The sequence below is a fragment of the Centropristis striata genome, chromosome 10 (assembly GCF_030273125.1).
Source record: "Centropristis striata isolate RG_2023a ecotype Rhode Island chromosome 10, C.striata_1.0, whole genome shotgun sequence".
NCBI classification, from domain to species: Eukaryota; Metazoa; Chordata; class Actinopteri; order Perciformes; family Serranidae; genus Centropristis; species Centropristis striata.
Window position 1 is genome coordinate 14,067,102 of NC_081526.1, and position 25,412 is coordinate 14,092,513.

General features: G+C 38.4%; 3 protein-coding genes across 4 annotated transcripts in view; 1 reads left to right on the forward strand and 2 right to left on the reverse strand.

Moving 5' to 3' along the window:
• Positions 1 to 1,615: 1,615 nt before the first annotated feature.
• On the forward strand, positions 1,616 to 9,436 carry si:dkey-4e7.3 (uncharacterized protein LOC402865 homolog). 2 transcript variants are annotated; one of them, XM_059342577.1, is made up of 7 exons: positions 1,616 to 1,743; positions 3,980 to 4,074; positions 4,291 to 4,478; positions 6,149 to 6,328; positions 6,406 to 6,517; positions 7,939 to 8,075; positions 8,734 to 9,436. In XM_059342577.1, exons 1-7 carry the CDS (start codon positions 1,682 to 1,684, stop codon positions 9,079 to 9,081), a joined length of 1,122 nt encoding a protein of 373 aa, XP_059198560.1. In that variant the 5' UTR covers positions 1,616 to 1,681; the 3' UTR covers positions 9,082 to 9,436. The 2 variants fall into 2 exon arrangements, with proteins under 2 accessions (XP_059198560.1, XP_059198561.1); XM_059342578.1 differs by having other exon boundaries at positions 1,722 to 1,743; positions 4,277 to 4,478.
• LOC131978807 (cytochrome c oxidase assembly factor 5) lies at positions 9,437 to 12,573 on the reverse strand. The gene is made up of 3 exons (XM_059342579.1): positions 12,334 to 12,573; positions 10,050 to 10,133; positions 9,437 to 9,786 (listed from the first exon to the last, which is right to left on the reverse strand). The coding sequence occupies exons 1-3, from the start codon at positions 12,433 to 12,435 to the stop codon at positions 9,745 to 9,747; spliced, it is 228 nt and encodes a 75-aa protein (XP_059198562.1). The 5' UTR covers positions 12,436 to 12,573; the 3' UTR covers positions 9,437 to 9,744.
• Positions 12,574 to 12,743: 170 nt separating this feature from the next.
• mgat4a (alpha-1,3-mannosyl-glycoprotein 4-beta-N-acetylglucosaminyltransferase A) overlaps positions 12,744 to 25,412 on the reverse strand; it is a 34,985-nt gene continuing 22,316 nt past the window's right edge. The window contains exons 4-16 of the mRNA XM_059342576.1: positions 24,214 to 24,347; positions 24,051 to 24,097; positions 22,967 to 23,080; positions 21,523 to 21,598; positions 20,768 to 20,882; positions 19,862 to 19,992; positions 19,298 to 19,405; positions 19,128 to 19,202; positions 18,881 to 18,999; positions 16,674 to 16,752; positions 16,321 to 16,381; positions 15,350 to 15,462; positions 12,744 to 15,240 (exon numbers count right to left, since the gene is read on the reverse strand). Of these exons, the coding sequence (XP_059198559.1) occupies positions 15,214 to 15,240; positions 15,350 to 15,462; positions 16,321 to 16,381; positions 16,674 to 16,752; positions 18,881 to 18,999; positions 19,128 to 19,202; positions 19,298 to 19,405; positions 19,862 to 19,992; positions 20,768 to 20,882; positions 21,523 to 21,598; positions 22,967 to 23,080; positions 24,051 to 24,097; positions 24,214 to 24,347 (1,199 nt within the window). The 3' untranslated portion in view covers positions 12,744 to 15,213. The remainder of the gene's footprint in view (positions 15,241 to 15,349; positions 15,463 to 16,320; positions 16,382 to 16,673; positions 16,753 to 18,880; positions 19,000 to 19,127; positions 19,203 to 19,297; positions 19,406 to 19,861; positions 19,993 to 20,767; positions 20,883 to 21,522; positions 21,599 to 22,966; positions 23,081 to 24,050; positions 24,098 to 24,213; positions 24,348 to 25,412) is intronic.

The window sequence follows — 25,412 nt, forward strand, 5'->3', positions numbered from 1 at the left end:
GCCAAATGAGTGTGTCAGTAAATAAATGAGACATTATTGAGTTGTGTACTGAACAGCAAGTATTTTGTCCCCTGAAGTTTAACTCTTGTAATAGTACCTCCACAGGGATTTTTTAAAAACGTATTATTATCTCGATTTTTATATTTATCTCTCCTTGAAAATGAAGTTAAAGGCTTGATTTCCTTCTGGCCATATTAGGCAACTTTCCCGGGATCTCAGACAACGTGTTCCCACAAAAGTTCTACATTTTTGGTGCAGAAACTCAAAAAGCTCTATTTTAATGCAGAAACTTGTATGACTACAAGTTTGTGCTATACCAGGACACTGAAGCTGAAGCAGCTAAATGTAATCCAGTGCATTTCCTACTTTGACATGTCAAAACTAGGGGTGTAACTTTTGATTATGAGGATATTTTATTTTGTAATATTGTATCGATTCTCAAAAAAATCAAGAGTCAAATCATGGTTTAGACTTACGGTGAAATTATTCTCCAAATGCCCGATTTGTTTTGATTTTTTTTAGACGCAATTTGGTTCGTAACTTGTTTGTTTATTTTCTTTAGGTGGTGAGTAAAAAACCCTGGGTAAATATTACTAGGTTTTATTAAATCTACTGCAAGGACCTTAAAGAACACTCAGGTAAATTAACTTTATAAATTAACTTCACGTAAATTAACTAAATGAAGAGGATCAGTCTAAACATTGCAAACAATTCCATTTTTGCATTATGTTTTGTGACTCTGTTTAATCAATCAATCAATCAATCAATCAATCAATCAATCAATCAATCAATCAATCAATCAATCAATCAAATCCTTATTTATATACAGTCTATAATCAAATCAAAATTACTTTATTCATCCCCAAGGGCAAATTCAGTCGTTTGTTTAACCATTGTAATATATTTAACATCTACTTAAACAAATATGTGAACAAAAAAAAGTAACAAGGTTATGAATTCAGCCAAACGGATAAAAAATGTAATCTGTTGGGGACTCGAACCAAAAAAAACCCAGTGTTTCCCTTTAAGGTTATTTCCGGATGTGACGTCACCTACATAGATTGATTAGTGTTAAAGAAGAATCACTTTGGCTGCTGATCCGGATGACGGCACTCTTTAATATCCGATTGAATTAATTACTCTATTTTTTTCCTTGAAACTTATGACTAAACATGTTTATATTGATTTAATTTATGTGTGTGTTTTTTTGTGTATTTTTTTATGTAATTGTTCTGTATGTATCTTTGTGTCCTTTAGATTATGACTGTGCTGCTCATATAGAAATGTAATGACATTTATTTATTGCCATTTGCACAGGTACAGGACAATACAGGCACATTATATTTCTTGTGCTTATATCTCAGAGTCTACCCTTTTTTTTAATGTAATATAAATAACATTATATAGGCCTACATAAAAACAGATCTTCTAGACATACACACTGTAATTTCTATAAATATGCACACGATTGGAGAATTATTTTTCATCAAAATTAACTAATGCACAACAATAAATTAACCAAACAGAATTTCATGTGGTTTACACGTTGGAAGGTGCCTTAATAACACCTTATACTCTGATCAGGTGCAGCTGTGATCTCGGTTCAGTTTTTGGTCCTCAGAAATCACATCAAAGTGGGAGCTCTCCTTGTTGATCCACTCTCTGGTCTCCATCTGCCTCTATGGCGCTGATTATCCGATGTGTTGTAACAACATCCCACGTTTTCAGCCGCTCTGTGTGGAGGTGAGACGAGGCTGCACTTTTACACATTTACCTACAAACTGAAGAGATGCTCGAGGAAGTTCACAGAGACACAGACCTCTGATACATTTATTATTTCTGTGTGACATCTGTCGTGTTAGCTTGTTGTGTTTCCCTTCAACATGTAGATCAATGAATGCGTGAGAGACAGTTTCATACTCATCAATGCAGAGATGACAGAAATGTGACTTGTAACTATATTTAAACACACTTACATAATGAGGAGTGGAGGAATGTAACTAAGTGCATTTACTCAAGTACTGTACATTCTTAAAGAACTATTGGGTCCCATTTCATGCTACTTCATAGCTCTACGCTACTATATTTTGCAGCCAAGTACTGTGCTTTATACTCCATTGCATTTCTTTAATAACTTCCTTATCTCTGCTGGTTACAGATATACAAAATACAAAATATATAACTCTTATGACATTTTTATAGGTTAGGCTATCCAAAAGAATACAAGCTCCACCTTTACCAGATGCACTATTAAAGTTATGCACACATAAATGCATCACTAATAATAATCCAGTAATATAGTTGAACCTGTTCATAGGTTGTTTTGCACGTCACAAGTCAAGTATCAAGTCTTTGCACTCAAATCCCAAGTCCTATACTTTGAGTTTCAAGTCTTAAAAAAGCCATAATGCACACTTTACTAAATGTAACGCTATCTAAACAAGTTATTTTATATTAAATGTACAATTTTAAAAAAAAAATGCAGTTAAACTTAATCATAAAAGAATATAACATGTCTTTTGAGGAAGTGTATTCAAGTTAAAAGGCTCAAGTCCAGGTGAAGTCACAAGTCATCTATGTTCAAGTTGAGCTAAGAGTCTTTTTTTGATTTTGAGTCTTGTTGAGTCTTAGGTCATCAAATATGTGAGTTGCACTCAAGACCAAGTCATGTGGCTCGAACCCACACCTCTGTCTGATTCTGCATAATGCATTACTTTATATTTGGTACTTAAAGTTTATTTTTTGACTGCAGTATTGCTGCTTAAATACATGAATACTTTTTCTACCACTGGTATTCAATTTTCCCTTTGATTTAGTAATTTCCTTTTAGTCAGACATCACGAGACATTTATGGTAAATTAGGTGGCATGTGATACTGAAGCATTGAAGCTTTCCGCCTGCAGACTAAAGCGTCACATTCAGGAGCCTGTATACACAGTACATATATACTGTACTGTAGTACAGTTTTAGGAACGTATTTGAGCATTTATTCCTCTGCTTCACCACATTTCACAGGTATGGCTTTACTTTCTTTACTCCACTACATTCCACTATCTGACAGCTGTAATCACCAACTGCTTTTTAGATTTAACAAACAAAACCTAACTTAGTTCATACACTTTGATCGATTTACTGCAACATTGAAATGCTGCTTACACATGAATGCATCTGCAGTAATAAGCACTCTTCAATGATCTCACACATTGTCAATAGGCACATCTTTATACTCTGACTCTACCTCACAGCATGAACATTTTTTTGGGACTTTCATTAATATCAACACACAAAATCAACTAAAATATAATTAGACAATTTTATTGCTGAGCTATTGCTGAAATGTAAAAAAAAATAATAATAGTTCTTGCTACAACTATGAATTTAAAGTGGGAATTTCAAAATAAAGGCATATCTTAAAGATGATGATATGTATCAATATTTCCACTTTGCAACAATGATGTTAGATCCTTTATCATTGAATCGATATATAAGGATTGATGCATCCTTGCAACCCTGCTATATATATATATAATTATCTATTCTCATGTGAAAATGTCTATTTATTGTGTATTCTCTGCCGGGATATCCTGCAGGAAGGTTTCATTGTGCATGAAAAGTACTTTTAATATTTTAGGTACATTTTGCCATTAATACTTCTGTACTTCAGTAAAATTTTAAATTCAGAACTCTAACTGATTGTTGAGTACTTTTATACATGTGGTACTTCTAATAGTACTAAGTAGATGATCAAAGTATTTTCACCTTTGATAAACTATGTAAAAACACTTTATACTTTTAATGTGTTGTGCATGGGACACTGGAGAGCAGAGAAACAGTGCCTCAACAGGTTGTTTTTATTCCACATACGATAATAGACATTTATAAACAAGAAGCTGGTTAATGATTAACTTCTGCTTCCTATAACTCCTCCCGTTCAGTCCACTCTACATTCAGCCTCTGATTTCATTCTTGCTTCACAAAGGTTGCCTGCAGCTGACCGTCGGTGTGTCCACTCTGTGAGAGGAAGAGCAGCAGCCTGCAAACACTTCAGTTCATCTGTCTCACATTCAGCTACAGGTAGGGTTGTTTCTTCTAGGAAATATGTGCCTCTGTTTTATAGAAGTTCACTGATTTTGCTTCCTATAAAGTTGATCTTTCTGCAGCCGTAATGTAGGTGAAATGTTATCTCCAGCTTACTAATTTACTAGAGGAGTAGAACATTATATTAAGTGTATAATTAACAGCAGGACGGCAGTGTTTTATTCTCTTTGGACTAAAGTGTTTGCTCCTCAGAGTCCACGATGAGAAAGAAGCTGCTCGTGGATGTGGACTGTGGGGTTGATGATGCTCAGGCCATCATGTTAGCGCTGGCTGCCCCCAATGTGGAGCTCCTGGGCGTCACGTGTGTGCATGGAAACACCACAGTGGAGAATGTGTGTAAGAACACACTGCGAGTTCTGCAAGCCTGCAATAAACTGGAGGTGGGTGCAGCACTGTTGTTTTCTGTACAGTGTAATTATTTAATGATCCCGGCATGATTTACTGGTAAATATTGTGTTTTCTATGTGAGAGGAATTTCCCACGACATGTACGCTGTTTATAAAACTGACCAACAATGAGTTGTTGTTCTTCAAGCCACATGATATGAGGCAGGAAAAAAGTACAAGACCAGCATGACCTCAGTTAGCCAGAATGGAAAAGTTTGAGTTGCATGAGCACATATCAACATAAGACGACAGCATTTTAATACCTAAAGAAATGGGAAATGTTCTCTGGTTTCGGCTTGGTGCTCTGTAACAGGAAGTGAAAGTGAACATCTGATATATTTATTATATATACTTTTTTTAAATCACTGCTTATAATATACAGCATTACACATAAAGAGCCTTTTTCACTCACTGGGAAAATCTTCAAATCAGATTTGCTATTAATCAACAAGATGGGCATCAACCCCATCACACCAGTGCCTAAATATAAAATATATAACACTTGGTAAATAGAGAGGCGAAGTCCCTCCTCTTCCTGTGGAGCCCATGGGACTTTACTACAGAAAAAATATGTATGGTAGTTAATGTGGAGAGACAATATTTTTATTTTTGTGAATTACACATACAGTAGTGTTCAATATAATAGCAGTCCAATGTGACTAATCACATTAATCCAGGTTTTTAGTAGGTTTTTAGAATCTACTGCACCAGTAGAACCAACAAGACCCAGCATTTGTGATATGCACGCTCTTAAGGCTGTGCAATTGGGCAAGGGGTGTGTTCAAAAATATAGCAGTGTGGCATTCAGTCAGTGAGGTCATCAATTTTGTGAAAAAACTGGTGTGAATCAGGTGTCTATTTAAGGATGAAGCCAGCACTTGTTGAACACGCATTTCTGATTGGAGAGGGGAAAACTTATAAAGAGGTTCAAACAATTATAGGCTGTTCAGCTAAAATAATCTCCAGTGCTTTAAAATGGAGATCAAAACAAGCTACATTGCCATGTAGCAATAAAAAATATACTAAACCTGGATTAATCTGGTTAGTCACATTGGACTGCTATTATATTGAACACTACTGTATGTTTGTCAATTTAAATGATAATTTTGCAAGTCAGAATCCACCTCTGTTGTAAAACAAATCATTACAATGATGACTTCTGTCGAGGGGTTAAGAAGATCCGCCCCTTGGACATTTTTTTAATAGACAAGCTTCGTTTTGATGCTTTTCCATGTACTCTGGCATATTATTTAAATTTAAAGTACAAAAAAAAAATCCATTGTGAATCTGTTGCAAGACGGTTAGACAGACTGGTCTAAAGAGTTGGCTCTGTGATTGGAGCCAGGTTGGACATACTGGAGGAGGTGGTGGAGAGATGCACTGTCAAGATGTTCCAGGCCATCCTGAAATACCCAGATCATCTGCTACACAAAACCTTTATGGACCAAAAAAACTGTAGTGGATGGCTCCTCTCTCTCCGTTGCAGGACGGAGAGATACAAAAGATCCTTCTCTCCTACAGCCATCAGGCTGTCTCATTCTAACAGAGATTCTACCAGACTAACTGAATTTACCCTCGGGGATAAATAAAGTAATTTTGATTTGATCAGTTTGGAAGCTGCAGTAAAACTGTGTCCTTCTGCCTCTGCTCTTATCTTGTGCCAGATTCCAGTGTTTAAAGGTGCAGATAAGCCGATCCTTGGGAACACTCTCAGTGCGGGACATTTCCACGGGTTGGACGGGCTGGGAGACGCTCCTGACCCCAACGCCCCCGGGCTGGACCTGGTTCAGAAGGAGGGCGCTGTGTCAGCCATGATCAGGATAGTCAATGAGAACCCAGGAGAGGTAGGTGTGTGTGTGTGTGTGTGTGTGTGTGTGTGGGGTTCTTTCAGGTCTTTTTAATGTTTGGGTTTCTTCCTAAGGTGTCTCTGGTTGCCACAGCACCCCTCACCAACCTGGCTCTGGCTGTGAGGATGGATCCATCTCTACCGAGCAAACTCCGAGGGCTTTACATCATGGGAGGCAACACTGAGTGTCAGTAAAACCACCAGTTTCTTCATACTGCATACTTACAGCAAAAAGCAGTGGAGGTGACGCATAGTTGGAGGGCTAGACATCATAGTGTACTATAGTGAGAAAAACAAACAAGCTTATTTGAATAATTTTCCATTTCTTTCACCATTGAACTTTATTAGCTCAGAAATTACTTTTAGTTGCAGTCCATGTGTCTGTTGTGTTGAAAACAAAGTATTAGTGTCAGTGCATTTCTTACTTCTACGATTGAGCTGAAACAATTATTCACAGAAAATTAATCTGCAACTATTTTAATAACTGAGTAATTGTTTAAGTCATTTTTTAAGCAAAACTGCCACCTGACTGCAAATTGATCATTCCTTGATCACCAGTCAAATATGTCAATATTGTATGTATTTATAATGTCAATTTAATTAATTTCTGGTATTATCCAGATAAAAAACATGAATCAAATAGTACACTAAAGAGCAAAGACTTGAAGTACTAATTTTAATTTTATTTTTTCTGATTTTTGTGACACCACATGAATGCAGCACAGATGACCTATTTTCCAATGTAAATAAAGTGAAAAAAATACTTTGAATATCCAGCCCGTTATTTGGATTCGCTCCAAAATGTATTGGGTTGCTTCTTGGCCCATGCTACAGCCTATGATCAAGTTTCATGATTAGTTTCAGCCAGCAGATTTTGTATAATCCTGCTGAGGAACAAGTCGAGCCAATAAACTTGACCTCCCTGGCAGATGATATCTATCTATAAAAGCAAGAAGCGTCTGTGTGTGTGTGGATGTGTGTCTAGGTCAGACTGACCTAAGATTTCTTATGTGGCTTGCGCATGGCACGAAGGTGTGCATCCTCGATTTTGAAGATTTTTGAATTCATTTTTCAAAATATCATTATTTACGTTGGACGTGTTGCGGCATTCTTTCGGAGTTTTAAAGTGCGCTATAAGGTTCAATTTTCCAATAATATCTAATAGTTTCCAGCGAATATCGATGTTCAGTGTGTATGTGCTGGATGGTGTGCGTACCTTATTAAAAGTTAGTGTTTTATGGAGTTGCAGACGTTGTAGTGGTCTGCATGTAATGTATCATGTAATATATCTCAATGTACATCCATTTATTACACCAATATACACTTCGTATATTAACACTACGCAAGAGTATTACACGTCATTGTACATCCCACTTTCACACACCACTTAATTTGGCCATAATTGAAAAATCTACTTAATCTCCCACGATACGAATACATACTTACTACGGGCACTGCACTAGTAATAATTAATCAAGACAAGATTAAACTAAAAGGAAAATAATCTCTAGCTGCAGCTCTAACTGTGACCCCAGTGTTTTTAATTGTAATCCAATTATTTAGTTCAGTTTGTGTCATCGGTGGTTTTCTGTTTTTTTACTCCTTCAGCTCGAGGAAACACAACAGTGTGTGGCGAGTTCAACTTTGCTGCTGATCCAGAAGCTGCGTACATCGTACTGAACGACTACCAGTGTCCCACCTATATGGCCTGCTGGGAGTTTACCTGTTACAGCAAACTGTCCTGGGTAAGGCTTCCTATCACACATAAGATTTTCTGCACACCCCGCCTATCGCCCAATGTCAGCTGGGATCGGCTCCAGCCCCCCGCAACCCGAGAGCAGATAAGCGGTTAAGGATAATGAATTAATGAATGAATAGGAATATAATGCATAGGAATATGAAATACAATTTGAGTTAACTGAAGTTAAGCTTTTTGTGCTCAATTTAACATGTACTTTTATAAAGTATACTTCTATAGATGCCACCTAAGCTCAACTTCAGAAAATGAAACATATCAATTCTGCAATACTAAAAGTGGTATTTCAGTTTACTTATTAAAAATGTCTATTTTTAGTGTATTATAAGTTATGTGAGTTTAAAAGTATACTACAGTGCAAAAACTTAGTGATAAATTAGTGTTTTTATGGAACGAATACCTATTTTCAAGTCCTTTGTAATACAACAGTAGTATGCTTTCTTGAAGTACACTTAAATTTCAGTTCATTAGAAGTGTATTTAAGTATACTTGCAAAAGATGGGCTTTGACTAAGTTCATTTTACGCTGTATTTCAGTGCACTTTGGAAAAGTATACCAAGTTGCAATACTTGGTGATAATTGATTATTTTGGGGGAAGTTGCTGCATCACTAACAAATGTTGCTGCTCTGTGTTTACTTTTTTCCAGGAGTTTTGTGATGCCTGGTTGGGGCAGGACACCCACAAAGCTCGCTTCATGTCACAGATCTTTGCCCACAGCATCGAGGCGTCGAAAGGCGAGCGATGTGAGAAAGAGTTTGTGGGCGGCACAGGTTTGGTTTCCTGTGACTCGTACGCCATGGCAGCAGCTGTAGATGACTCGTTCATCATAGAAAGCGACCATTATCCGGTCAGCGTGGAGCTGACGGGCACACACACCAGAGGCATGATGATAGTGGATACTGTGGGCTTCATGAAGAAGGCTCGCAAGGTTTTCATCATGAAGAAGGTGGATATGGAGAGGTTCGAGCACATGATGATGGCTGCTTTACGATAACAGAAAATTAAGCTTCAGTGAACACTATGTCACTGATCCGTCCATATATTTTGGCTCAGGTTTCTGTTGAGTTGTAGATGAAGCTTTGGTCTTTACAGAGTAATTTCTCTATTTTTTGTTTTTAGTCATAAGCCAACATACTGTATATAAAACTGCAAACTGCAGTGGAACAACTAGGACTAAAGACTAATTTTGTATGATGCAATATTAGTAATACAAGATTGTGAAAGACTTAATACTGAATGCGTACCTCAATTGTTTGATGACATCATAAAAACAGTTTTTTAATGCTACACTAAAAATCTTTCAATGTTTTTGATGACAGTACCTCATTAAAATTTTAATAGAAACTTTATTTTATGCAGTTTATTAATTATTTCATCACATCAAGTCTCTAATAGCACAGCACACACAGTCATTCATCCATAGAAAGCTCCAGCCAGCTCTTTTTCAGCACCCCTACTGCTGATGAGTTGGTAATCCTTTTGTGCGTCAGTGGACATTGTTCTTTAATATTTTAGAGTCCTTTGCTGCTCATTTTCTCGACACGTGTCCTTCAGATGAGGGCGTGGCTTTCACTGACACGTGAGTAGTGCAGATGAATGATTTCAGTACTTTACAAGTATTTCATAGCCAAGCCATAATTGGTGTTCAGATGGTTCCTCAATATCCTTTCCTTCCTCTGAACCTCGACCTCGTGTCCAGCTGTCAAAAGAGGACATAAATTAGAGTACAGCAAAACATGAGTCAAGCCATGGCCGTACAAGTGAGAGTGTAATTTTAACATTATCAGCCATTTGATTCCAGTATAAGTCCTGTTTTGATATGCTTCTGGTCACTTTGGGAAGCTTACTGACACCAGAAAAGAGGAAAATAAAACAGTCCCTATTCTTTTTTCTCCTTTGCTTCCCACGTGTCCACAGGTGCACAAATTAATTAAAAAGTGCATTGTAATACCACCGACTTACCATTGACCTCTTGCACTCAAAGAAGGATGTCTGCAGGGCTTTGCAGTGGCCTTCCTTCAAACACTCACTGGGCATCTTCCCCTCCTGACAAATTAAGGTGAAACAAAGTTAAAATACACTCATGAGAAAAATGTGCATTCTGATCGGTCGGAGGGTTGGTGGTTCGATCCCTGACCATGGCAGCCTACATGTTGAAGTATCCTTGAGCAAGATACTGAAACCCAAATTGCTCCCGATGCTGCGTTCATCGGTGTTGGTGATTGAATTCCCAATGGTGGCAGGTGGGACCGTTTAGGGTAGCATCTGCCACCAGTATGAATGTGTGTGTGAAAGGGTGAATGAGGGCAGTCTGTAGTGTAAAGCGATTTGAGTGGTCACAAAGCAACTAGAAAAGCGCTATATAAGTGCAGGTCCATTTATCATTTATATTTGCCTGACAGCTTTAATTACTTTACAGATATAGTTTCCATGCCCTTCCTGTCCAGTGTAAAACAGCATCTCCAGATGTGTTGATATTGAAGACTTGTGATAAACTGATGGGATGTTCCTTTAAGTGAAAAATTATACTTCTTAACTTAGGATAAATAATTAATCACTTGCATCAGCTGCATGTCATAAAGCTGAAAACAATGCTGGTTTTTCTGAAAGTTAATCTTTTAGAGATACATGGATCTGCTGAACACCTTCAGCAGTGTATTTTGGTGACAGAGCAGTAGCAGAGTTAGTTAGCTAGTGAGCTAGCAAACAAAAACTATTAAAATGTAACTGTCTATACGTGAGCTATAAAGAATATAATTTGCTCAACAATAATTTTCGTAAATATGATCAAATATTTACGACTGGATATTAAATTGTCATTTTTTTCGATGGAGTTTGGCGTGGCGAGAATGGCAACATGACGTTAACTCTATGGAGTCTTGCGCTATTTTTTCCATTTTTGAATACTTTTCATGTCTTTGTGTCTTTTTTGTGTCTTTTTTTGTCATTTTGTTTCTTTTTTTTTTGGTCATTGTGTCTTTTTTTCATTTTGTCTTTTTTAAGTCCTTTAGTCCAATATAAAATGTGATTTTGAATCTTTTTTTTTTTTTTTTTTACTTTCAAAGCACTATCATTCTCAATAAAGAATCTGAAATGTTGCAAATGTGAACAAAGGTTGCAAACATAACATGTTAGAGGGTTATATCCAGTTCTATCATTTTATACAAAATATATTTGACCTCGTCTCCAGTGTATATCATCATCAAACTGAAACTGACCTGATGGAGTTTACAGCCAGAACTTTAGAGGTAAATTTACAGTAAGGCTCCACGCTGCTTTGTTTTCTAGTCTGGATGTGATAAGTCATGCTTTGGTGCTTTTGGAGACTCCAGAGGGTTAATGAGGGGCAGGTGTTTCGGATTAACAAGCGACCCAGTCTGGCTATTCGGCCACATTCACCCTCTGAACCCAAATTTCAGGGTGTTTTTGCTTTTGCTCAGTGCAATATATAAGTCCTACACCTCGATGAGATCAGCACAAGCATGGCTAGAACCTCACCCCAAATATTCCACTTTGAACCTTATTTTTTTAAATATTGCATATTTTGTGTTTTTGCCCTTGAGAAAATCCGGGGTTCTTATGACAAAAAGGGCATTAAACATCAAAAAACAAAACAAAAAAACATTTTATATCTGTGGTTAGGTCGGAAGGCTGCTAAAAGGTTTGATGTGGTGAAAATTAAAAAAATTTAGTATACATCACATTTTTATGACACTTGTAATGAGAGGGCCAGTTTAGGAACCTTAAGGTGTAAAGTGTAAGGTAATTTTAAAGAGGCCTCGAGGGTTAAACCTATACCTTCTCCACTACTCAATCAACATTTTTTCCATAAACATACATATTTACATAATACATAGGGCCTATTTACAAAAAAATTGAAAATAGATTAAATAAACAAATACATAAATCATTTATCATTTATGAAAACACCCGATTGTTAAAGCCCTTCTTCCTCCCTGTACCTCGTGAAAAAACATGTGTTTGTACTGCTTTTTAAACTGGATCATGCTTGGACATTGCTTGAGCTCCGTAACACCAGCCTGGACATGGACGTGACCTGAGCGCTTCGTTATTATGTTACTGGTTAAATTGGTGACTGTTGGGGCTAGTGGAAATAGTTTGATGGAGATATTATCCAAGTGTGGTCCGACTTTACTCAAAACATGTTTAGATTAATATCAAACGACTGCAGCGCCTTGTAGACGCCTGTTAATCTGATGTTATCACCATAGGACGTTTAACTTACCTTTAGCACGCAGTCGTGCTGAAGGAGACAAGCCTTGAAGTCCTCTCTGATACCTGCACAGGCTCTGGTATCTTCTTCTTTATCCTCGTAATATTTCGGCATTGTGTAGAATCCAATTAACACCAATATTCCCGTATTGATTAATTAATAAGTGCAAGAATGTGCTAGATAACACCAGTGACACCTATGTTGTGAAAGCTATCAGCCACCATGTTTCTGAAACTGCATGATGGGAAAACGGAAGTACGTTGCCGCAGAAGTGCATGCTGGGAAGGTTTGTAGTTTTTCATTGTAGGCGTAGTTTCGCTCGTTTGCAATACATTTATTTTGCTTTCTGCTCTTCTGAAATCAACCCTGGTGATGCAGATGGTATGAGTAGAACAGAATCACAACACAAAAATGGCCATGACTTCTAACAACTTTTATCATTTATTTCAAAGATGTCCATGAAAAATGATGTCAAAAACATCAGAGGCAGGCATACACATGTACATGATGAAGGCACATGAACTGATGGGTGTATGGGGTTGTCGATCAAGGGAAGAGGTCCTTTCTTTTTCTGTTTTTTGTCTACAGTCCACTTTCCACAAATACATTAGAGGGGTCAGAGGGATCACATGACCGTTCATGCTGTGTTCATGCATTCAGTTTCTGTTTGTATGTGTATCCAGGACGAGAGAGAAGAAACAACCTTTTAGCAGTACTGAAAGTGTCTTTCCCCCTCTCAAAACAACATGTTCCACCACCCCATTTAAAAAAAAAAATTAAAAAATCTGATGACGAGGTGACAGTCAAGCTACTTCAGTTTTCTTGAGCTCTAGCATGGATGGTTTGATCAGGGGGTGGAAGAGCTTGCTCTGACAAAAAAATACTGTTCATAAACAGCAAATAATAATCATGAATTTTGAACAACATGATAAGCAAAAATATTCATATTAATTCCACCCAAAGGCACTTCACTACCCCCTTGAATAAACCACCAACATGTAAAATGACACGTAAAATTGGCCACACACAAACATGTCAAGTGAATTTCAATAAACTATTAAATTAGGCAGAATAGAGAGAGAGTGAGGGAAAGAAAGAGAGATAATGTGCATTGCTTTTTATATATATTTACAATCAGTGAAAGTACTACACAACCTCAGCCAAATCATACAATAAAAGGCGCAATCTGCAATGATCAGTAGTCATAATATTCTGTCCAATCGAAAAACAGATATTAGATTGGGCAAAATAGATTGTTACGTAGATTTGGAGGAGTCAGTGAAATGAGTACTACTATCGGAAGATGGGAAATTTAAATACAATGGTAAAAGGTGTGATGGTAACAAAAAAAACAGTGAAAAAGCAGTGCAAATCACGCTGTTTCAGATGGTAATCTGGTACAAAACCTCCCTCTCTTTTTTTTTTTTTTTTACCACTTTCACTTAGCATAACACAGAGATATTGTTCCAACATCCAATAACTAATTGGACTGTGTGTTATTTTTTAAAAATATTAGTATCCAGCAATTAAAGTGTAGGCAAGAGTGAGAGATTGGAATAATGTTGCTGAGACATTTTCAAGGGACCCGGATATAAGGCACAATTTTTTTCCAATTTTGACCCACAACTTCTTCAACAGAATCTATTCACAACTCTCCAACCATTCAGACTTTAAGAAGTGAAAATTAAATCTGTAACGTTTCGCTTCAAGTTAAAAGAAACTGGTATAAACTGAAACCGAGCTACTTGCACCAGCAGACAAAAAGCAACTTTGTAAGTAGCTGTAATAATGAAAAGAAAATGTACAATAGCAATTTAGAAAACAAAACAGTACACAAATAAAACAGACTCTGAACTACCATAAACATCTCTTAATAGAATAAAAATATATTTTACCTCTTGTACAAATTAAAGATTTATTTCAAATAAATTAAGTCACCTTCATAGATCGTCATAGCTGTAATAATATATCAATATAACAATATATTCCTTCGGGAAAATGACGCCAAGGCATGTCTGATTGGTTTACTATAAATGGACACTGAGGTCATACACGGCCTGTCAGACAGGAAGTGAGATAGATATGGTGTCATGGTACTTCTTTTCTTGATGGATTGGGGTAGTTACCAAGAAATCTGGCCTACAGTTTGGTCAAAGTTGTTACTGATTGGCTACAGGCAGGATTTTAGAACAGCTCATCCTGAGTTTGTGTTTCAGGACAAGTGGAGTATTTGAGTGTGGCGGACAATACTCTGGGAGTGAGGGAAACATTGTTGTTTGGGCTGGTGTTGATCTAGAGCTCCGTCATCTCTGTCGAGAACAGAGAGCAACTGGCCATTAGTGATGACAACATTCTTGATCATCATGGGCTTCTGCTGGGGCGCTAGTGACAGTGCAATGCCCCAGCTCGCCCAAAGGTGGCAGCATTGAGTAACAGAGGAGGATTTGGCAGCATCTACACCAGTGGCCAGGTGACTGGTTCTCCCCCAGATGTGATGATTTGTCCTTATTCATCCGAGCGTTTTCAGATTTTGTTCAAAGCTGCTGAACGCCACAGTCACTTTGAGAGCCGGAGCTGGGAACGCATGTCTTCACGCGCTCCGCTGTTGTTCCTTAGGACAGTAGTATTCACATTCTCACAAATGAATTAAGAGCACAAAAGTGAGGGAGAGATGCAGAAAGAAACGGAGAAATCGATCGATGAGAAGCAAAACAAAGTACATTAGGAAGAGCGGGGGGACAGAGAGGTGGCGTTCCTTAGACGAGCTCAGACGAGAAACTCAAGTGGGCTCTAATGACTTCACTGCTGGTTGCTAGGTGCCAGAGGCCCTGCGTAAGCAATCTAGATTTTGGTCCCCCAGGGGCCATGATTCATGTGCCCGCTCCAGAACAGTCAGCCAGCTATCCTTTTTATATGTATCTGCAGGAGGAGAGCAGAGCATCACATGTGTTATTGGACAGAAACAAAGAGGAAGTATGCATCTGGAGAAATAATTTATAATCAGACTGGACGGGATTGATTGGCTTACCTCACTGAGGATGGCCCACACAGCGGAGTCTTTAACAACTGAAAGTCGTAGAGCTATAATGGGATTGAAAGAAGGATCTACAGCCCCTTCTGCCACGCCCTTCTCAAACTGACCTGCAGGGTTAAGCACACACAAAGGCACATAGGAATCATGTATATATGCAGAGGGAGAGTACACTGACAATAATTAACCAGTTACTTATGTGCTCAAGAGAGAAAAAAACAATATGACTCACTGGAAGAATATAAACCCTATTTAACCATCATGTTAAAAAAAAAAAAACTAAGACAAAAAGTGTAATAAGCATAATAATATATCTATTATATATTGGTCACAGACATATAGGTATTTATATAAAACCAAACTTGAACATATACAGATATTTTGGCTTGCCTTATGGGGAATTGTCAGGCCAGTCATCTTTATATACTGAACTGTATTTATTGAACATATAGTGGGTTTATTTTGCTATTTATTCTATTTTCTTTCATCTTTATTTCCTCAGTTTTCGTTTTAGAATTGGTTTAAAATGTAATACATTGTGCATAAGAACACTAAATATTCTTTAATAAAGTTATTTGTATAAAAGCAGACTTCTGACTACCTTTGCATTGTCATATCAGTGCAAAATCAACATAGAAAAGGTCTATTTTCATTCATATTTTCATCAAATGAACTGTGTTGGCCGCACTAATCCGCAAATGTTCTCTAAAATCTTTGACAGTCTCAAAAATCCCATATCTGTCAGGCTCCACTAATAAGAAAAAGAATAAAGAGGAGAAAATGGCTGCAGGAAAAGGCTGGAAACTTCAAATAAAAGCTGTAATGTATAAAAAGAAAAGATAATGCTGTGACTAAGATTTCACACACTTTTTGTGCACTGTCTATCACTGCAGGCACCATCAGTGTGAGTGTGTAATCTTATCATGATGTTATACGTAGAACACCAGGAGACTGTCAGATTCACTTACCGATCCTGTAAAAACGATCTTCAGTTCGCTTGTACTTCTCTTTGGTCTGTGGTCCAGGTTCCTAACATATGACCAGAGTGAGAGATGCACAGTAGAGTAAAAATGAAAATGTTAATGATTTCTCATTTGTGCAGCACTTAAACAGATGCTAGCATGGGAGTGTGAATCACAATGTCAGAATGTATCGCCTCTGGCGGAGCAAACTATTCTGTCACGCTCACATTCCTGTCAATAATCAATATGCTACGTCCCTCAGAGCAAGCACTCACTGTAATCTAATCAAAACCGTTTGCACACCACACCAGAGAAGGGTGACAGACTGTATGTGTGTAATGTGTGTGTGTATTCCTTACTGAAACAGGCAGTATTTCCACTGTGGTGTTCTCGATCTTGTCCCCCGGGTGCTCTTGGTTACCACTGCGAAACAGGAACCTGCCAATCAAATGAAGCATTTATTTGAATATTTGGAGCCATGGATGAGCATTCTTGTACCTTTCCACTGTGGTAGCTGCCACACAGACACACACAGTCCATCAAGTCACTCACTCACAGTAGGCTAGCTCGGCAAGTGAAGTTAAAAACTGATGAGCTCATGAATTGAAAAATTGAGTATGCAAAAGTATGTGCACTGCTTTTATGATCAGGGGTTAACTGTCAGTAGGATATATTTTTTTAAAAGATGGTTCTTAGATCTCATATTCAGGTCAAGGCTACAGGTTTTGAACATCAAAAATTCCAGTATTTTTTCCTTTTTAGCCAGCAGCGGTATCCCAGTGGGTTTCTGAGCAACTGGGGGTGGATTTGAATTCAAAAGCATGGGCAGAGTGTGAAATATGAGCTTCACTTTTGATTTGGGGTTCAAGGTTGTCAAGTTTCAAAGAAGAAATAAATGTTCATGCCTCCCTGACTTTATCTGAAGTCTTTTTTTCTTTTTCTTTTTACCTTTTGTTTTATTCAGGGAAGATTCACTGAGAGGAAGCCTCTCATCACACAGAGAGCCTCACACACATTCACACCTGGAAGCTGCCAGGTACAACCACAGTCTGATCTGCTGGCCACTGAGCAGCTGCACTGGAGTCTTTTGGGTTAAGAGCCTTGCTCAGGGGCACCTCAGGGGTGGCAGTGAGTGAAGGCCATTTTTTTATATTCCACACTGAACCGACAATGCTGATCACAAGCTTGCTTCTCTAGCCTTCAGGGCCTTGTCACACGTCTGCGAATTTAACAGTGACGGATATTGGCCTCCCGTTCACCTCCATTCTATGCCAGCAATGATGCGGATACAACATTTGCTTCTCCTCGCAAAGCAAATTGGCATCTTTGCATTGCATGTTGTTCAACTCTGGGACTGGAACTCTAAGCCAGGAAAGTGGCAGCCTCAGCCAATAGCAAAGAATTTTGTGTGGTTGACCCTATTTGGCTGTCATTGACACACGGTTTCCTCTTGTGTATTGCGAGCCTGGGAGCCTGCTGAGCCTAAGCATCTGGGTTTTATTATATATTATATATATATATAAAATATATATTTTATCAAGATGTTTTTAGACTAAAATGTGAGTATGCAGTCTTAAAAGAGAAGGAGCATAACGTTAGAGCTGTTAAAGAAGCGATGCAGTGTGTGCACAGTTCAGCCCATTTGTTGGTGAATCCTAGTCCGAGTATCTCACCTGCCACCTGCTGGTAAAAGTGAAGTTGGTTAGCTCTGACGTTAGTGATACTTTGGCCTAAACGCCCACTCACTGTTGTTCAGCTGCAAGCCACTCCTCTGACTTTTGCTCACACCACCCTCTAAAACACTCGGCTGCCATGCATGTCAACTGTTCTGGGGGAAGCCCTGTGGCATCCTGCACTGCCCACATCAACCGATAATCAGTTGCCTGCTTTGGCGGATGTATGATTGTGCCCTCAGGCCACCACAGGGTTGTTTTTAATTTGCATGTGAACCATATGCATTTGCCTTAAGTGTTTAACAGCCAGAGGAGGCAGCGAAACATCATAAAGCAGCAGCTGATGAGATGTCTAATCGGCACGGCAGACGAGACTGAGCCACTGTAATCGGTGTCATTCAAAAGCAGACAAAAGACTCCAGAGTCAGACAGTGGAACACTCGATGGCCTCTCTCCAACTCTCTGCCACTTACTTGCTGAGTGACTGACAGTCTCACACACTGTCCTAACATTATCTCCACGAGAGCAGTGAATACATTCATCTCTATAAAATGAATCTCCACATGACCAAATATTAACATCCCTTTCAGGTCTGCTCTGATACAAGCCGTCAGTTTCGCTATCAGCTCTCTTTATATTCACTGTCTCTACCCCCGGCTCCACAGAGAGTAGGCTGGCCTGAGAATGCTTATTTTAGAGCACTCTCATTAGCTCAGCCTGATCCCCAAAGAGACACACAGCACACACACATACACACACACAATCACTCACACAGTGAAGCTAGATCTGAATCACTTAAGGGCAGCGGGCAGAAATAAATGGAAAGACAGATGTTCCTGTATGAGGAAATGTCACGGTCGTGATGATAATAGATGCATGCTTATCATACGTACTTCTCTATGCTAACAGGTCTGTCAAATTTGAAGAGGATGTAGTCTCCTGCAGTAGGAGTGATGGCCCAGAAGAAGTCCTCTCCTAGGTAGGTCTTCTCAAGAGTGTGACCCTGATACACCTGTGGAGACACAATGCGCATTTTTTTGACATTGCATTAAATTAATTATACTTTTATAGTTGTTTTTATGAACTACACTAGAGATAACTGCAAAGTAAAGACCCGGACATATTTTGATGGTTTGATACCTTAACTGAAGTGGAAACCTCAGCTGGGGGGTTGACATGCATCTTGTGAAGCAGTGGCTTCAGGAAGTCCTTATCCTACAGACGCAGAAAGAGGGGAAACCAACATTTCTGCACAGGAAGTAGCCTCTAATGTTGTTGCCAATAAATGTCAGTGAGGGAGTGAGACTCACTGTGAGTTTTTGGATCTTTCCAGCCAGAGAAGAATGGAGTCCAACGTGTTGAAACAAGGAGGGTCTGAACCGCACTCGTAGGCTAGACTTTTGCCGCTCGCAGTGTTTCTTAAAAAAAAAAAAAGGATAACGGGAGTATGATGAGGCCCATTCCCCTCACAATGACACTCATCATATCCAAAGCCATGGAAAAAATTACTAGACCACCCTTTTCTTTAATTTCTTGTACATTTTAATGCCTGGTACAACTAAAGGTACATTTGTTTTGACAAATACAACGATAACAACAAAAATAGCTGATAAGAGTTTAATTAAAGAGCTGATATCTAGCTTCCATGGTTTTCTTGATAATATCCAAAATCATTATAAAGAAAACCATGAAAAATGGCTAGATATCAGCTCTTTAATTAAACTCTTATCAGCTATTTTTGTTGTTATCATTATATTTGTCCAAACAAATGTACCTTTAGTTGTATCAGGCATTAAAATGAACAAGAAAGTGAAGAAAACAATGGGTGGTCTAATAATTTTTTCCAAGCTGTATGTAGTCATCACAGTGCATACCGCATCTTTCTCAGGATTGCAGACTTTGACCCAGAGGATGTGGTCCAGCAGCCAGTCGATGGGCTTCTCCTTGTAGAACATGAAGATGAACTCAACGATAAGGTTCAGATCTGGAGCCTGAAACATTTTTCCTGGAGGAAAGAAAAAAAAAAAGCAGGTTTGCAACGAGATGATTAAACATAAACAAGAAAAAAACCCAACTGTAACAGTTTCGCTTGGACTAAAAATACACCCATTCCTCATTTACATATTGTATTGATGTGCTTGAATTGGATTAGCGTTTCCCTGCCAAATCATAGTACTTTACAAAGACCCTGTTTCTATGCAGATCAATATAATTTTCCACTTTTCTTAACTGGCTGCTGCAGATCCATCCACGGTGCAATTGACTGTTTATCTTAATTCAGTCAAGTCTTACAGCATTTGAGGGCTTTGCCAAGTGGCTTTAAAAAAATCCAGGTATAAGAGAATGAGTTAATAATCACTTCTGAGAAACTGTTTAGCCAGAAATGCCATTGTTTAACTTGCTTTACTAAAGGTCTAAAGGTCGTGCTTTATGTGACTCCTTGACTCCCAATAAAAGACAACTATTGATCATCAGGATTCCTACATCTTTTCCAATGTTTTCAAAGTGCATTATGATTATTTTACTTCTTCCTCACATTAAACTAATATCATTGTGCAACCAAAAAACATGTTTTGTAACAAATTAAAAGTTTAATTTTTCGTAACACATCACCTGTTTCTAAGTAGACTTGGTATCTGATATAACCTCTATACCAAGCCGTTTCAAGCAAAAATCCAAAGCTCTTTTCAAAGCTTGAAAGCACCACTTTAAAATTCAAGTTTTTTCAAGGATTTCCAGCACCCGTAGGAACCCTGGATCATGTGCTTAACGGATCGTACCAATGAAGCCCAGCTGAGAGAACTCCAGGATCATCCAGTCCTCTGACGAAAGCTGCAGAGCGAAGTTCTTCATGGTGGCAAAGTAATTGGGCTTTGCCACAATGTCGTCCTCCAGCTGAAGGAACAGAAAGAATCAAATGAAAAACAGAAGAAACCACATTCAGAGTTGGGGTTTATTGATGATGGAGAGGGTGGGAAGCATGAGGGAGACTCCTCTACGTTCACTCAAGGACAACACACTCAGCTGAGCCAAGAAACACTTCGGATTCGCTACACTAAACTAGAGTAGCACTAGATGTCACAGGCAATACCTCTTCCCTCCAGGTGAGAGCAGAGAATGGGAATGTGAAACATGCATGAAACAGAAAGATGGGAGATTAACAACACAGTGAAACTAAACCGTGAATGGCTGCACTTCAAATATGCTGAGAGCAAACATTTATATAAACATTCTCAAATTGGACATGTTGTTTAGCCAAGAGGACAGATAAGAGCTGTCGAAAGTCTAAGAGGATTAGGGTAAGAATAAGTGAAACTGGCTGCGGTTTGATGAAAACAACACTGGCTCTGATGAATGACTGCAACAACACGCATTTCCTTCAAGTACTCGCCGTTTTTAATTTGGTATGACATGCTCCAAACTAAAAGCAAAGAAGTGTTTGCCTAGTAACAGGCTGACACATGCAGTAGGAGTATGGAGCCCAAGTGGTTATGGGAACATTTTTTTAAATTCATTTCTCTATTTGAGGACATACCTGGACATAATAAACTCCTTTGCTCACAGCATACATCATGAGGAAGGAATAGTCCAGATTCTGCTTGGTTCGCCATCTACACAAAGAAAAAGATTATCAATAAAACGTAAAAAAAACACATGAGAAGTGAGTCAGCCTTACTGTATTTTAAATGTTACCCTCTTCTAGGCTTTTTAAGAATAAAATTTGAGCACTTTCAAGGTACCTCAAACAAACATTTCCAGACTCTCAACACGTAAATCATCACACATATATTATACATTTCATTTATTTGCAACTGCAAAAAATAACGTTTAGAGAATTAATCTAAACCCAGAGCAATAAATGTGTATTGATGCTATTGATGCTTTTGCATGATTATTTAATAACTAAATTTAATGCGTGACTGTGTCAATAAAAGCACAAAATTATGTTGACATTCAGCATGTTTCCAGGAGTATATTTCAGTATAAATTCATGCACTTTCCTCGATAGACCCTTAGACACACTGCTCCACATGCAGAAAGCTCAAATGTGCAAATCAGGTATTCCCAGGTACACTGAACAACAGACTCTCTCTGAATAATTTATAAAGCAGTGCTGTCACACTAATTGTTTGATGTGAATGATCTGCCCTTGTTGCAGCCTGACTCATAGCTGTTCAATGCAGGCTGCAGGTGTTTGCAATGCTTCCAGGGAGGCAGGTGTGTAAGGTGGCACGCGCGCACACACACACTCTCACTCACAAACACACTTAACAGATGCCATAAATATGAGGTCATGGATGCACGTGCGCTTTGACTCAGCCAGGTGGTTGATTGTTGCAGCAGTTCCAGCAGCGAGGGAATGTAACGAGCCCTTTTCTACGCTTTTCGCTCGGATGCGTGCGTAAACGCATAAATAAGTGTCTGAAATATAACAGTTTTATAGCGTGGTCCATGTTGAACAAGATACTAACTGTTCAGATTGCCACCAGAAGCATCTGTGCTCAAAAACACCCACATACAAACACATGTCCTCTGGGCCTCAAGGCTATTATCAGAGTACGTACTGTAAGTAGTTGGCACCATAAACAGATTTCTAATGAAGCCAGTTGTTAGCTAACTATAAAGAGAAGATAAGTAGTGAGGATGATAAGAGGGAGCACTACAGAGAGACAGAGATAGAGGGTGCTGCTGCTGATGACCTTGATCTGACTTTGAGAAATGCCTGTGGAATACTAAGTAGTGAGGCAGCCTACCTAAAAGCTCTCGCTCGCTCGCTCGCTCCCTCCCACTTTCCCCCTGACTCATCCTTCTACTTTTTCTGCAATCCTCATCACAGCTCTCCTGCATTTCATTTCTCTCAGGGCTGCTTTCTCCATGATTACCATAATAATGATTTCTATCACACTTTTCCTAATTGAATGTCAGAGCAGCGAACACACGCAGATAACACAGATGTCTTGGCGATGCGAGGCGCTTACTTCACTCTCTCCTTCGAGTCTCCGAAAGTCTCTTTGAGGTTGTTGAGTTCGGGATAATAGGCGGCCGGTGGGGAGATCACCTCCAGCAAGCCTGAGCTCAGCTCTGTAGAAAACCTGAGGGGAGAAGGTGATGTTGAAAGTGTTAAAAACACGCACACACTTTTCTCACTTTCAACTCTTAGTCCTGAATTTCAGTTTTTAGAATTCAGAGTTCTATTGAGGTTTTCAAATGAAGCTCTGCATTTCGTGACATCGCCCACAAAAATGTTTCAAAATTCTTTAAAAGAAATCCTCAATTTGAATAAAGTGATTTATCAGATTTGTGTGGGGCAAACTGTTTTCGGGCCACAGCGTTTCACAAAGGTTGAACAGCAACAGAAATGAATTGAAACAGAATATTTTGTTAAATAACAAGATTTTGCGACTTTTTTCATTCAATTTCATCTTTTGGAGTTCACACAGGGTTTGTACAGTTTATTAAGACTAAAATCCAACAACAACACAAATTTCCAGAGTCTCTCAGGTTGTAGCATTATATCCAAATACTTACTCTAAATGCAATTGCGAAAAAATAAAATTTACAGAATTCTTCTACCCACAGCAATTAATGTACATTGCAATTCTGTTTATACTACCAGCTAATCATGTTGACTTTGATTGTGATCACGACTATGTAATGCTAGCTAAACTCCCATGTAAAGGATTAATCAGAGGAGCTTGATGATCGCTATGATGATGAGTGAATACAAGTGATTTACTTTTATTTTTGAAACAAATACGATAATTTAATGGATCATTTAATTTTTAATATGAAAAGATTTCTAGTTTCCATGACATATATCTTAAATTAAGTATATTGTAATTCAAGCACATTCTTGAAAATCTACAAGGCCACCACATGAATTTAATTCTACTCTAGTATAATACTAATTATGTTAGTACAGCCTAATCTTTATCTGCAGCTACGCAGAAATACCATAAATAACATAAACAAAACAAAAACCTGTGCACAATTCGAATGTAGATTTTGAATTTCCATAAAAATGTTACGTGCGTCTGTCGGGAAGCAGAGAAGTGTACTCACTCTTTCTCCAAACCAGCTACCACGCTGTTAACATAGTCCACGTCTGTCTGCAGGGACAAAACAACATAGACACATTGGACACACAGACTTATTTCACACCATTTTTTATTTCACGGTGCAGAAAAATCATGCTGAGTCATACTGTAATAATACGAGATTTCACCTCCCCAACGAAGACAATAATAACACAGTCAAGTTTCTCCTCCGGTGACAGCTTGTCTATTAGCGAGCGCAGCGTCTGTGACAGATAAGACTTCACCTTCCGCTTCACTGTGGGGATCCCCATCACCATGGTAACTGAGGAGAAGAAATGAAAGGTGAGGAGAGGAAGTGCCGATGGCCGCAGGTTTAACTGAGTGGATCCAATACCAAATAATCTTTGCTTGTTAGATGACGAGTAATTACAATGGCCTCAATCCACACGAACAGAAATTCATGCCCAGACTGACAGATGGGAGTGGGAAGGATGGTGATGGAGGGATATATCTGTGTTATCGTGCTGCATGTTCTTAAAAAAGTCTTAAACAATGTAGGTAGAGCATAACATACGTTTGAATTTACAGCTAAAGCAGAGAGACATTAAACCCCCACATAGAGTAACAATGTTTGGACTTAAGACAGAGGTCACGTGTACTTATCATAGCTGCCATTTAGTCAAACTCATTCTTTATCTAGAGCGCTGTAAAGCTTAAATTAGTTTATGAGTCTTAACTACCAGCCAATGTAAACAAAGCCAGATTGGCCAACACTGACAGCAATGAGGAGAAAGAAGATAGAGAGCAGATTTGACAGAGTTTCAGAGAGGGTTTGAACATGGTAATCTTATTACTGAGGGGGGGCTATTCTCCAAATCCATTATTTGATTTGACTTTAATTTTTAAGGTGATACAATTTTGGATTTAAACATCTTTCTAAGTACTGAAAGCTACACCATTGCTAGACTAACAAATCTGTTTTCTTAAAGATCAACAACAGATCATTGGTTTTACAGACAACAGATTCTTCTTTAAAAAAAGACGGTATTAACTGTGATATGGGTGCCAGGTTTTTTTGGAGGCCATATAGTCAAAATTTCTGCTGCTTTTGGTTTCAATTCCAGTTAAAACTGAAAGCTAATGTCAATCAATTTTGATTTAGAATTGAGATTGTGACCTCTGTTCTTTTTACTGATTTATGTGTATTTTTTATTACTTAAAGAATTTAATTGTAATGATCCAGAAAAACAGCAAATCCTACATAGTCAGGAGCTGGAAACTGCTGATGATCTTTTGTTACTGGCACTTAATTTAAATTGTCATTACTTAATTTTGTCCAGTAACTAAAAGATTATTCACGTCGGCAAAAACCCACTGAATGCAAATA

What these genes read in the sequence shown, in the direction of transcription:
- LOC131978807 (XM_059342579.1), bottom strand. Translation starts at nt 12,435, where the DNA reads ATGCCGAAATATTACGAGGATAAAGAAGAAGATACCAGAGCCTGTGCA. An exon ending in AGCACGACTGCGTGCTAAAG is followed by an intron (nt 10,134 to 12,333) that starts GTAAGTTAAACG and finishes TTAATTTGTCAG; the next exon opens with GAGGGGAAGATGCCCAGTGA. An exon ending in TTGAGTGCAAGAGGTCAATG is followed by an intron (nt 9,787 to 10,049) that starts GTAAGTCGGTGG and finishes CTCTTTTGACAG; the next exon opens with CTGGACACGAGGTCGAGGTT.
- si:dkey-4e7.3 (XM_059342577.1), top strand. Translation starts at nt 1,682, where the DNA reads ATGGCGCTGATTATCCGATGTGTTGTAACAACATCCCACGTTTTCAGC. An exon ending in TTCAGCCGCTCTGTGTGGAG is followed by an intron (nt 1,744 to 3,979) that starts GTGAGACGAGGC and finishes TGCTTCACAAAG; the next exon opens with GTTGCCTGCAGCTGACCGTC. An exon ending in AAGCCTGCAATAAACTGGAG is followed by an intron (nt 4,479 to 6,148) that starts GTGGGTGCAGCA and finishes ATCTTGTGCCAG; the next exon opens with ATTCCAGTGTTTAAAGGTGC.